General features: G+C 65.7%; 1 protein-coding gene across 1 annotated transcript; it reads left to right on the forward strand.

Annotated features, from left to right (window-relative positions):
• The first annotated feature begins 624 nt into the window (after positions 1–624).
• LOC147036102 (uncharacterized) lies at positions 625–1866 on the forward strand. Its single transcript, XM_085905336.1, has one exon. The coding sequence runs from the start codon at positions 625–627 to the stop codon at positions 1864–1866; it is 1242 nt and encodes a 413-aa protein (XP_085761462.1).
• Positions 1867–11376: the final 9510 nt, after the last annotated feature.

Raw genomic sequence — 11376 nt, forward strand, 5'->3', positions numbered from 1 at the left:
GAGCGCCTTGGTACGGAACCCGAGTGCCAAATCGCGCCACCTCGACGCCACGCGCGCAAGCCTTCGAGCTCTGCCCGCGGCTGCGACCTCCGGCCAACCCACGTGGGCCGAAGAACACGCCCGAAGAGCGCGCTCAACAATCACGCTCGAGGGCGGCCTTCCTTCGGGGCTCGTCGGCCTTAGCCAGCGACGCTAGTCTGGCCCCTATGCCCACACCCTTCGACCAAATCCTCGACGGTGCGCTGCCCTGCCACAACGTGTATGAGGACGATCATGTACTCGCCTTCCTCGACATTTTTCCAATCGCGCCGGGACACACGCTGATCATCCCCAAGGAGCGCAAGGCCCACTTGCACGAGCTCTCTGACGAGGCCTCGTCAGCGATCGGGCGGGCCTTGCCACGGGTCGCCCGCGCCGTACTCGCCGCTACCGGCGCGACGGCCTACAACGTCCTCCAAAACAACGGCGCGGAAGCCCATCAGGCAGTCTTCCACGTTCACTTCCACATCATTCCGCGCATCGGCGACGACGGGCTCGGCATCGGGTGGAACGCGGGCAAACTCGCAGACGGCGACGCCGCCACCCTCCTTGCTGCAATGCATCGCGAGCTCGCCTCCTAGTCCCATGCCGGTCTCCACAATGCTCGACACCGACTTCATCCGGTCGCGCTTCCCTGCGCTTTCCACCGACTGGACACTCTTCGACAACGCAGGCGGAAGCGTTCCCGCGCAAGCGGTTATCGACATTGCGACCGACTACATGCAGCGCCACCAGGTGCAGCTCGGCGCAAGCTACGGCCTCTCGACCGAAGCCGCGGGACGTGTTCAACGCGGGCGCGAAGCCGCCGCACGCCTGGTCAATGCTGATGTCGAGAACGTCGTGCTCGGCCCCTCCTCCACAATGCTCGCCCGCGTGCTTTCCAGCGCGCTCGCCCCCACGCTCGAGCCCGGCGACGAAGTCGTCGTCACGAACCTCGACCACGAAGCGAATATCGGACCCTGGCGATCCCTGGAAGAGCGCGGCGTGGTCCTGCGCGAATGGTGCTTCCACCCCGAGCGCCACACCCTGGAAATCGAGAACCTCGAGCCGCTCCTAAACGAGCGGACCAAGCTCGTCGCGTTCACCCACTGCGCGAACGTCGTCGGGACGATCCACGACGTCAAATCCATAACCAGGCGCGTGCATGCAGCCGGTGCTGCCGTCTGCGTGGACGGCGTCGCCTTCGCGCCCCACCGCCGCGTCGACGTCCAAGACCTCGACGTCGATTTCTACTTGCTCAGTCTCTACAAGACCTACGGCCCTCACCTCGGCCTGCTTTACGGCAAGCCAGAGCGGCTTGCGGCGCTGCGCAACCAAAACCACTTCTTCGTCGGAGAAGAGGACGTCCCCTACAAGCTCGAGCCCGGCAACGTCAATCACGAGCTGACGGCATCGCTCGTAGGCATCACCGACTACCTGGACGAGCTGCACGCTCGAACCTTCCCCGGCGAACGCTCGGCGACCCCCGCCGCGCGCCTGAACCAGATCTTCGAAGCGATCGCGGAGCAGGAGGAGGAACTCGTACGGCCCCTACTCACGTTCCTCGACTCCCACCCGCGCGTCAGTGTCCTGGGAACGACGGACCCCGCTCGAGCCCACCGCGCCCCGACCGTCGCCTTTACCGTCGAAGGTCGCAACGCCGAAGACATCCCACCGCTCCTTGACGAGCGCCACATCGCCGTTCGCTGCGGACACTTCTACGCCTACCGTGCGATGCGCGACATGGGGCTCTTGGAGCGCGGCGGTATCGTTCGCGTGAGCCTCGTTCACTACAACTCGCCAGCCGAGGTCGCCGCCCTCATCCAAGCGCTCGACGACATCCTCTAACCGGCACCAGCTAACCGGCACCAGCGCCAGGCGTCGAGGTCGCGACTAGTCGTATGCGAGCCGGAACGTCGCCGGCACGTAGACGTACTGACGCTGGAACCAGTTGCGGAAGCTGCGCCGCAGGGAGTCGCTCATCGGTTGGCCACGCAGCGCCAAATACAACAGCGTGCTTGCCGCTGAAGAAGTCGGAGGAGTAGCCCGGGTAGGTCGGCAGCGACGCCTCGAATCCCGGGTAGCGGGCCCATTCGGTTGAAGTCCACTCCCAGCCGTTGCCCATCAGCTCGTCGACACCGAACGCGCTGCGCCCGGCGGGGTGCGAGCCCACCGGCACCGGGCCGTAGCTTCGGAAACCGAAGTTGCCGTGCTCGGGTCCCGGCACGGCGTCGCCCCAGGGGTAGTCGCTTTCGCCCGCGTCGCTGGGATTGCCGTACGCCGCGCGATGCAGCTCGGCTTCGGTGGCCAAACGGGCTCCCTTCCAGCGCGCATAGGCCAAAGCCTCCCCGCCTGTCACGAGCACCGGCCAACCCGCGACCTGCTCCAGCGGAATCGGCCCACCCATCGCAGTCCAGCGACCGTCTTCGGTCCAAAGGTAGGGCCGACGCATGCCCCGCGCCTGGATCCACTCCCAGTGCTGGGGCTCCCAGTGCTTGCGCTCCGAATAGCCACCAGCCTCCACGAACGGGCGGTACGCCTCGACGGTGATAGGAAACCGGTCGAGCTCGAACGCTCCAACCTCAACCTGCCGCCGAGGAAACTCGTTGTCCCAGCCAAAGGGCAAATCCGCGGGGTTCGCACCTAGGGTCACCGAACCCGCACGGATCGAACATCGCTCTTGCGCGGGTGCGTCGCCCGTGCTCCGTGCCGGCATGCTCTCTAACTTCAGCTTCTCCGAGCGCAGCTCGCTCAACATGTAGAAGAGCGTCTCGTGATGCATCAGCTCATGCTCGATGACCAGGTGATAGATCCGGTGGCCCGCCGCCATCGGATCCTCACCCGCGCGCTCGCCGACCGCCTCCCAGGCTCCGCGGAGTTCGTCCCGGACGCGATCCCGATACGCCATGATCTCGTCGATCGGCGGCCAGTCGTGGATCGCAACGCGCATGGCCTCCGCCGCGTCGAGCGGATCGATGCCACGCTCAAAAAGATCGTCGAAGTGGGCGTTGAAAGAGGGTCGGTCGAGGACGCCGCGAGCGATCTGATTCCACGCGAACGCCGGCAGATGTCCGAGGTAGAAGACGAACGGATGCCGCAAGTCGATAGCACGCTCGCCCCAGGCGTCGTCGAGGAGCCCGAAGAGCTCGTCCGTACGGCGCCAGGCAGCGTCCAGCTCAGCGATTACAGAGTCGGTCATATTCGTTCTCGGGTTCCAGCCGGGCTGAAATCAGCGATGGTCGAGCCTAAGGGGAGTCCGAAAGAGGAACAAGACGTCGCGATCCAGGCCTTTCCCTCCCCGGGTAACCTGAATGCTGACTGTGTAGGCCGCGCCGACCATCCGCTCCCATGAATATTTCGAAGCTCCTGTTGCCCGCCTTCCTCGGCCTTGCCCTTGGCAACTCGGGGAGCGCCGCCCAGGGCTCGCCCGCCCCGGAAGCGACGCTCGGCAAGGCGCTGCTCCTGGAGGCTCGCTCCGCCGCTCTGCGCCCCACCGCCGTCCGCTACGCCGCGCGCTACCGGCACGCCTTTGTCCTCGACCGCGAGATTTGGACGGCGAACGGAACCGTCTGGGCTAGCCGCGCCGCTGCCGAGCGGACCCGCGAGCTGCGCGTCGACGCTGGCTCCCGGCAGCCAGACCGCGGAGCAAGTGACGCTCCACCTTGAGTCTGCTGGCGAAGCGGCCGAGCCCACCTACACGTTCATCAACCACACCGCACGCTGGTGGACCCGCGGCGATCACCCGGGGATCGGCGGCGTAGCCAGCCTCGTGGCCGAGGGCCTCGCCGTCCCCCTCTACGACACCGCTGAGCCCTTTGGAGATCAAGAGGCCCCGCTGGCCGAACCGGCCGTCAGCTTCGGCGGCGCCCTCTGCCGCGTTCTTGTCACCGAGGCCAGGAACGACGCGACGGAGACGCGCTGGTTGCTCGGGCCCGACCTCGCGCCACGGTTGGTCGAGCGCTCGAACAGCCAGCTCCTGCTGCGGGGAAGACGTTCAAACACGACTCACGCTCCAGCCGCTCCTGACCCAAGACATCGAGCGGCCCGCGAAGCTCGACCTGAACGGCTACGAAGAGCGTGCCCCCCAGCCACCCGCAGAGGACCTCGCCAGCGGCGAGCGTCCCGGCGGGCCCATCGAGTTAACGCTTCTCGAGACCAACCACGCAGACTTCGTTGAACGTTTCAACGCCGCCGCTGACAAGCCGCGGCTGGTCGGCGTCTTTGCCCCCACCTGACTCAACTGCATTCGCGTGGCCCGTGCGGTCATGCTCAATGTGCTCGAGCGCCACCCCGACGCTGAGCTCTCGATGTTCACGCTCTGGACGGACATCATTGCCAGCGATGACGCACCCGGCGCCCGCAAGGCCGTCGACGTCCTGGCAGACGAGAGAGTTCAACACTTCTACGACCCACAGCGCTTCGTCAGCCGCCAACTCGCACCGACGCTCGGACTCAAGAGCATGGTCGAGATCGTCGAGCGCACCAAGGGTGACATGCAGCGCGTGGAAAAGAGCTTCAACCTCGGCTACGCCCGTGGGCCCGCCGCGCTCTTTGACACAGTGCTCTTCTATCCGCCCGGTGTCTTGTGGGCCGATGCTCCCGCCGCGCACACGAACTTCGTCACCCAGCTCGACCCGTCGCTCTATCTCGACATCGACGCCGACCGATTCCGATATGGCGCAGAACTCGAGGCCGAGTTGCGCGTGCTCTCCGACGCCCTCCTCGGAGCCCCAAAGCCCGCCAGCGAGGACCCTGTCAAGCAGCCCGAGAAGCCGGCGCCCGAAGCAGCCAAGTAACGAGGAGCCCCACCGCGAACGCGGGCAGAAGCTCGAAGTTCGCTGCGTTCCACTCGGTGAAACGCTCCCAACCAATGGCCGTCACGACGCCCGCGAGCATCCCCGCAAGAACGCCCCGCGCCGACACCCCTCGGCCGTAGAGCAACATGAGGAGCGGCGGCCCAAACGCCGCTCCGAGGGCGGCCCAAGCGTAGAGCACCAGGTTGTGGACGAGCCCGCCCGACGCCCAGCGGCCCAGGGCACCCGCGGCGATCAACGTGACGAAGACCATCAGGCGGCTCGCACCCAAACCGCTCTTCTCGTCGCCCGTTCGGCCTCCGAAGTCGCGCACCAGCGACGACGCGATGACGAGCAGCTGGCTGTCGCATGTCGACATGACCGCGGCGAAGAGTGCAGCGAGGATCACACCGGCGAACGCAGCAAATAGGTACTCGGTTGCGACCAGTTGGCCGAGAGCCGCGAAGAGCGACTCCTTATCGCCTCCGGGAAGTGCCTCGCTCGTCGCATAAAGCGCGCGGCCTACCAAACCCATCAGGAACGCTCCCGCCGCCATGACGACGTTCCAAGTCGTCCCGGTCAGCCCCGCTAGCCACGCCTGGCGCGGATCGCGAAGCGACATGTGGCGCACCAAGATGTGTGGATTCCCAAGCGATCCAAGCCCGATGGCCAGACTGCCGGCGAGCATCAGCCCGCTGGGAACCCACACGTCTAGCCCCTCGGACTGCAGCGCAGCGTGCACCGCCTCCATGCCCCCGGCGTGCTTCAACGCCAGCAAAGGAACAACCACGATACCCGCGAGCATGAACAGCGCCTGAACGACGTCGGTGACAACAACCGCCCGATAGCCGCCAAGCAGCGTGTACGCGAGCACAATCGTCGCTGTGATCAGAAGGCCCTGGTCTCCACCGTAGCCATCGAAGATCGCGCCAAGCGTCTTGCTTCCCGCGAGGAGCTGAGCCCCCACGTAGGCGATAAGAAACGCAACCGTGAGGAGCGCGGCAACTCGTCGCACAGCGGCGCCCCGGCTCGACTCTCCATCCGCGCCGACGCACATTCGTTGCAAGGCGTCCGGCACGGTGATCGCACCGACTTCCTCACTGCGCCGACGTAGGCGCGGGCCGATCGATACGAACAGAAGCGCCTCGGCCAGGATGTAGCCGGGGAACAGCCAGATGGCGCTATACCCCATGCTCCAAGCCGCACCGCTTGCGCCGACGACAAGCCAGGCCGAGCGACCTGAGCTAACCGCGGAGAGCGCCATCGCGATGGCGGAAGAGTCACGGCCCCCGAGGAAGTAGTCCTCTTCGGTGCCCGCGCTGCGCGATGCAGCCCAAAGCCCGATGGCGACCGTCACGACCAGATAGAGCCCGAACAGGGCCGCTGTCCCCGCGCCGCCGGAGGCGCCGGGAGCCGACTGAAGCAGGAACAGAGCGTGCATCCGCAGACGGTAGCGTGTCCGCCCGCTCCCCGCCGCACCTTCGCGCGATCATCCCCCGGGAAGCCGGCCTCGCCCGAAGCTCGCCGAGCCGCGGTGCTCCACCGGCCCAAGCCCCGGCAGCCGGCCGCTACGGCTGCTGCCCGAGCCGCAGGGCGATCAAGCCCTTGCGCGTCGCCTTGTGCCCCGGAAAGTCCTTGAGGTAGTCCGCGTACTGCTTGGCAACGACGCGCCAGTGGCACTCGTTCGTCACAAACTCGCGCGCCGCCTGCTCGAGTTGATCGCGGCGCTCCGGATGGTCGCGCAGGCTCACGAGCTCACGCGCCAGTGCCTCAACCTCGCCATCCCCCATCGGCACCTTGACGACGCACGAGTCGGGCAGCTCAGCCTGCTCACCCGCGTCGCTAGCGATCACGGTTCGGCCAACCCCAAACGCCTGGAAGATCCCCCCTGACGTTCCACCCGAGGTCGGTCCGCGCAGGTTCACGCCGATGTCGCCCGCCCGCAGCGCCTGCCAAGCCGTCTCCTCCGAGACGAATCCAGCAAACCGCACGGCATCTGAAATCCCGAGTGCGTCCGCGGTCGCAACCGGGTCGAATCCGTCAGCCTGCACCTTCCCCGCGAGGAAGAGGTAGATGTCGTCGCGCTCCTTGCGCGCCAGCGCCACGGCCGCCAGCAGCTTGTCGATCCGCTTGTGCGGCTGCACGCCGCCGAAGCTCGTCACCAAGAACCCCTCGACCCATTCGGGATCGAGTCCAAGCTCACGCCGGGGAACCCGGCGGTCTTCATCTGTCCAGCGCTGCTCCGCGCCGTGATGCAGGATGCCAACCGGCGTAATCGCATTGCGCTCGGTGAGAATCAGACGCTTTACGTAGCGGCTGTGCACGATAAAGCCGTCGGCGAAGCGAACGACCGAGCGGTTCAGCGGCAACCGGAAACGATCGCGATCGAGTGCGACGGGCTTGATCGTCAAGGCCGTCGACGCCGCGAGATCGAGCGTCTGAGCTCCGCCCTCTGCGACATACGCAACGGACTCGACAAAGCTGCCAAGTCGCCGCATGTCGCCGTACTTGCGCTGCTCGTCGGTGATCGTAATGCCCTCGGTACGCAGGCAGAGCAACGGCTCGTCGGCGCCTCCGAGATCCGCGCTCAGCTCGACCCGAGCGTTCTCCGCTATGCAATCAGCGCTCGCGAGCGGCGATTCCGCCTCGCCCTCGATCCGACTGAGACGAACCCGGCGACCTGGCTCAGAGGTCAGCGTCAGCGTGACCGACTTACAGCCAGCGGCCGGTAGCCGCAGGAACGCCTCATCGGCTGCCCAGCGTCCGCGTTCCTCCGCTACGTGCCAGCCTGAGAGCAGCGAACCGATCAGCTCGTGTGGAGAAATCTCGGCGCGGTACGGCCGGCCCTTCTCGTCGCGCCGGTCCATCCAGTTGCGCCAATAACAGCGCGCCTGATCGATCCCGCCTTCGCGCAGCGCCAGCGCATGCCCCTTGACCCCGCCCCGCAGCAGGCCTGGGTAGGTGTTGACCGCGCAATCGAAGAGCACCCAATCGTGCAGCATGACCGTGCCGCCGATGGCTCGCAGGCATCGGGAGCATGAACGCATGCCGATCCTCGTTGCCGATCTGGTAGAGCACCCGGTCGAACTTCCGTGGGTCGAGATCCGCAGCCGCCTGGGTCACAAACCCTTCATAGTCCTCGCCCTCCGTTCCGGGATCGGTGAAGACCGTGACCTCGAAGTGCTCCTTCAGGTACGGGAGCAAATGCCGCGTGTAGTCGCCGATGCCGGAATGGCTCGACAGAGACTTGTAACGAGAGCGAGTCGCACGGTTGGGGGGGACCGGTGACGGGAGGGCGGGTGCTGGAAGTGAAGTGGGAACTCGACGTGCCTAGGCCGTTAGGACCTCGACACCGTTCGGACCGAGATACATCGAGTGCTCGGTTTGCGCGACCATCACGCCGTCGTCTTCCACCAGCGGCGGGTAGCGCATGAGCGACCCCTGGCGCGCCAGCTTGTTCAGCGTGTCCTCGAGCGCATCTTCTTCGAACTCGTCGAAGTAGCGCCTAGCGATCGGAAGCCCGCGCCACGATTCGATCGCCTTCAGCACGCCCTTGTCGAGTCCGCGCGCCTTGCGCGGAGGGCGCACCATCATGAAGACCTCAGCCTTGCCACGCTCGCGGATGTAGCCTTCGCCGGTACTCGCAAACGGCTCGATTGCGAAGACCATCCCCTCCTTGAAGACCCCACCGCCGCGCTCCGCGTAGTTGGGAATCTGAGGCGCGGTGTGAACCTTCCAGCGAGCCAGTCCGTGCCCCGTCAGGTTGCGGACTGGCTGAAACCCAGCCGCCATGATCGTCCGCTCGATCGCGGCGCCGACCTCGCCCACGCGCACGCCCGCCCCTACCGTTGCGATTGCAGCGGCAAGCGCGTCGGCCGAAGCCTTGACCAGCGGGGTCCAACGCCCATCCGAACTCAGGTCAACCGTGCAGGCCGTGTCGGCGACGTAACCGTCGACGTGCACGCCCAGGTCCACCTTCACGCAGTCACCCTCTTCGTAGGCGAGCTCGTCGTCCGGAGCCGAGCAATAGTGTGCAGCGACGGAGTTGCGACTTGACTGCGCCGGGAACCCCGGCGCTGCGCCCCGCTCGCGAATCATGCTCTCGATCGTCTCGAGGATCGATCGGACAGTTACACCCGGCTTGATGTTGGCGCGCGCCCACTCGCGGCATTCGGAGGCGATCCGCGCGGCCTGGCGCAGTTTGTTCAGCTCGTCTTCATTCACAGGAGGGAAGATAAGCGGCACCCCCGTTGGCGGCAATGGGGCGCCAACCCAGGTTCACTACAGACTCGGACCCGGCACGCCGTTCATCGGCTCCCTAGCGGCCCCACGTGCCCCAGAGCGCGCTTCGCCCGAAAGTCGGCGCCCGCAGGTGCAGGATCTCTCATCCCGATCTTCCCTGTGGGACGACTTGGCCTTGACGCTCGATCAAGCTCTCAAGGCCTCGGACAAATTTTCCGATGAGGACCCCATGCGAGGCTTCCTGTTCTCCGTTCTGCTCACGGCCTTCGTAGGCCTAGGGTGCATTCAAACGACGACCCGCCCCGCTTCCGAGCAACTTCCTCAGCTGATCCTCACGGCTCGACCCGCACGCGCTTGGCAGGTCGTCGAAGCCGGCACTCCGATCGGTCGGGTCGTCTTCTACGCCTCGAATCAAGATCCTGCCGAGTCGCTGTACAGCGTCCAAAACACCTACGAGCAGGAAATCGGCCTGATCGACAGCCTCGGCAAGGCCTGGCGCTATCGGCCGCATCAGGTGGAGGCAGAGTGGGTTACGACCGGAACCTTGCTGGACGGCACCCGGGCGATTCTCGAATCCCAGGACAGCTCGCTCCAGGAGGTCGCAATCGCGACCCCCAGGAATCCCTCAACCCCGGATAGCGGCGCGCTCGAAGAAGGGCATGGCCGATAGCTCGGCTGCTGGCAATCCCACGCGCCCCAACTTTCCCCACGTTCGATGATCAAGCTCCAGGCAGGCGAATCGATTGGCACGTACAAGATCAACAAGTTCTTGGCGCGCGGCGGCTTCGCTTACGTGTACCTGGCTGAGGACACCAAAGGGCGCAAAGTCGCCCTAAAAGTCGGCGATGTCGCCGGCGGTGGCCGCTACGTGACTCGCTTTGTCGAGATCACGAGCCAACGCTCTCCCGAGTGGATCAGTCCTGACGAAACGCCCGGCGAAGCGGTGTTCTTCCGCAACGACGGCGTCCGGATCGACTTCCTCGACATGCACGAGATCGACGGTCTTATCCGATCCGAGTTCGAGCTACTTGAAGGTGTGAAGCACCAGAACCTCGTCAAAGTACGGGAACTCTTCGAGCACGAAGGGCGACCCGTCATTGCTTGCGACTACGTGCGCGGCAAGACGATGCGCGAGAAGATCCGCGCGCTCGAGGGCATCCGGCTCAACTGGTTCCTTTCCATTGTCCGAGCGCTCCAGAAGCTCGAAGGCAACGGTCAGCTCGACTACCACGGCGATCTCAAGCCCGAGAACATCCTGATCAAGCCGTCGGGGAGCGTGGTCCTCATCGACCCCGCTTTGCGAATCGACGACAAGGCCATCATTTCGACGACGCCGCACTACAACCCGCTCCTCGCCCGCAGCAGTCGCGCGGACGTCATGGGCATCGGCGTCATGCTCTATGAGATCCTCACGGGCACGCTGCCCTTCGACGAGGTTCCGTGGCAGTACGCCGGGCGTGAGCAAGGCGGCGAAGTCGAGCGGCTCAGCCTCTCGTACTTCCTCAGCTACCCGCCGCCGCGCGAGTTGAACCCGAACACGCCCGAAGCCCTCGAGCGCATCGTCTATCGCTGCCTCACGGTCCAGGAATACGGGCTCGCCGACCTCGAAGTCGACCTTGTCGAGTTCCTCCGCAAGGAGTAACCGATCTCGGACACCGGCGCCGCCGCAAGCGGCGTCCCAAGCAGGAAGGCCCCCCGCAGCGCATCGAGCGTCGCGGGGGGCCTTCCTGATTCTCTCCGTGTTTCGGAAGGGCCTAGGCCTCGGCCTTGGTCCCGCGCACCGCGGCGAGCCGCTGCTCGGCGAGGCGCGCGGCGGCGTCTCGGGTCGAAATCCCGTCGGTCCTGGCGAGCTCGAAGACCTTCTTCAGGTTGTCGTAGCAACGATCGACGCGCACGAGCGCTTCCTCTTCGTTGTAGCCGTCAGGAAGCAGCTCGACGGACACGTTGATGATCCCGCCGGCGTTGATGACGTAATCAGGCGCGTAGAGAATGCCGCGCTCCTTGAGGTCGTCCGCGTGACGCGGCTCGAGCAGCTGGTTGTTCGCGACGCCTGCCACGGCCTTGCAGCGAAGCTCCCCGATCGTGTCGTCGTTGAGGACGGCTCCCCGGGCGCAAGGCGCGTAGACGTCACACTCGACCGCATGGTGACCCTCGTCGTCGACCACGCCGAAGCCGTGCTCACGCTGCAATTCGGCGACGCGCTTGTCGTTGATGTCGCAGATCGTCACGCTCGCTCCGGCTTCCTTCAGCATGATCGCCAAGCGCCCCCCGACGGCGCCGACGCCCTGAATCAAGATCTTGCGACCGCTGAACGAGTCTGACC

The sequence above is a fragment of the Syngnathus leptorhynchus genome, unplaced genomic scaffold (assembly GCF_054491065.1).
Source record: "Syngnathus leptorhynchus isolate UIUO unplaced genomic scaffold, UIUO_Slep HiC_scaffold_825, whole genome shotgun sequence".
Lineage (NCBI taxonomy): Eukaryota > Metazoa > Chordata > Actinopteri > Syngnathiformes > Syngnathidae > Syngnathus > Syngnathus leptorhynchus.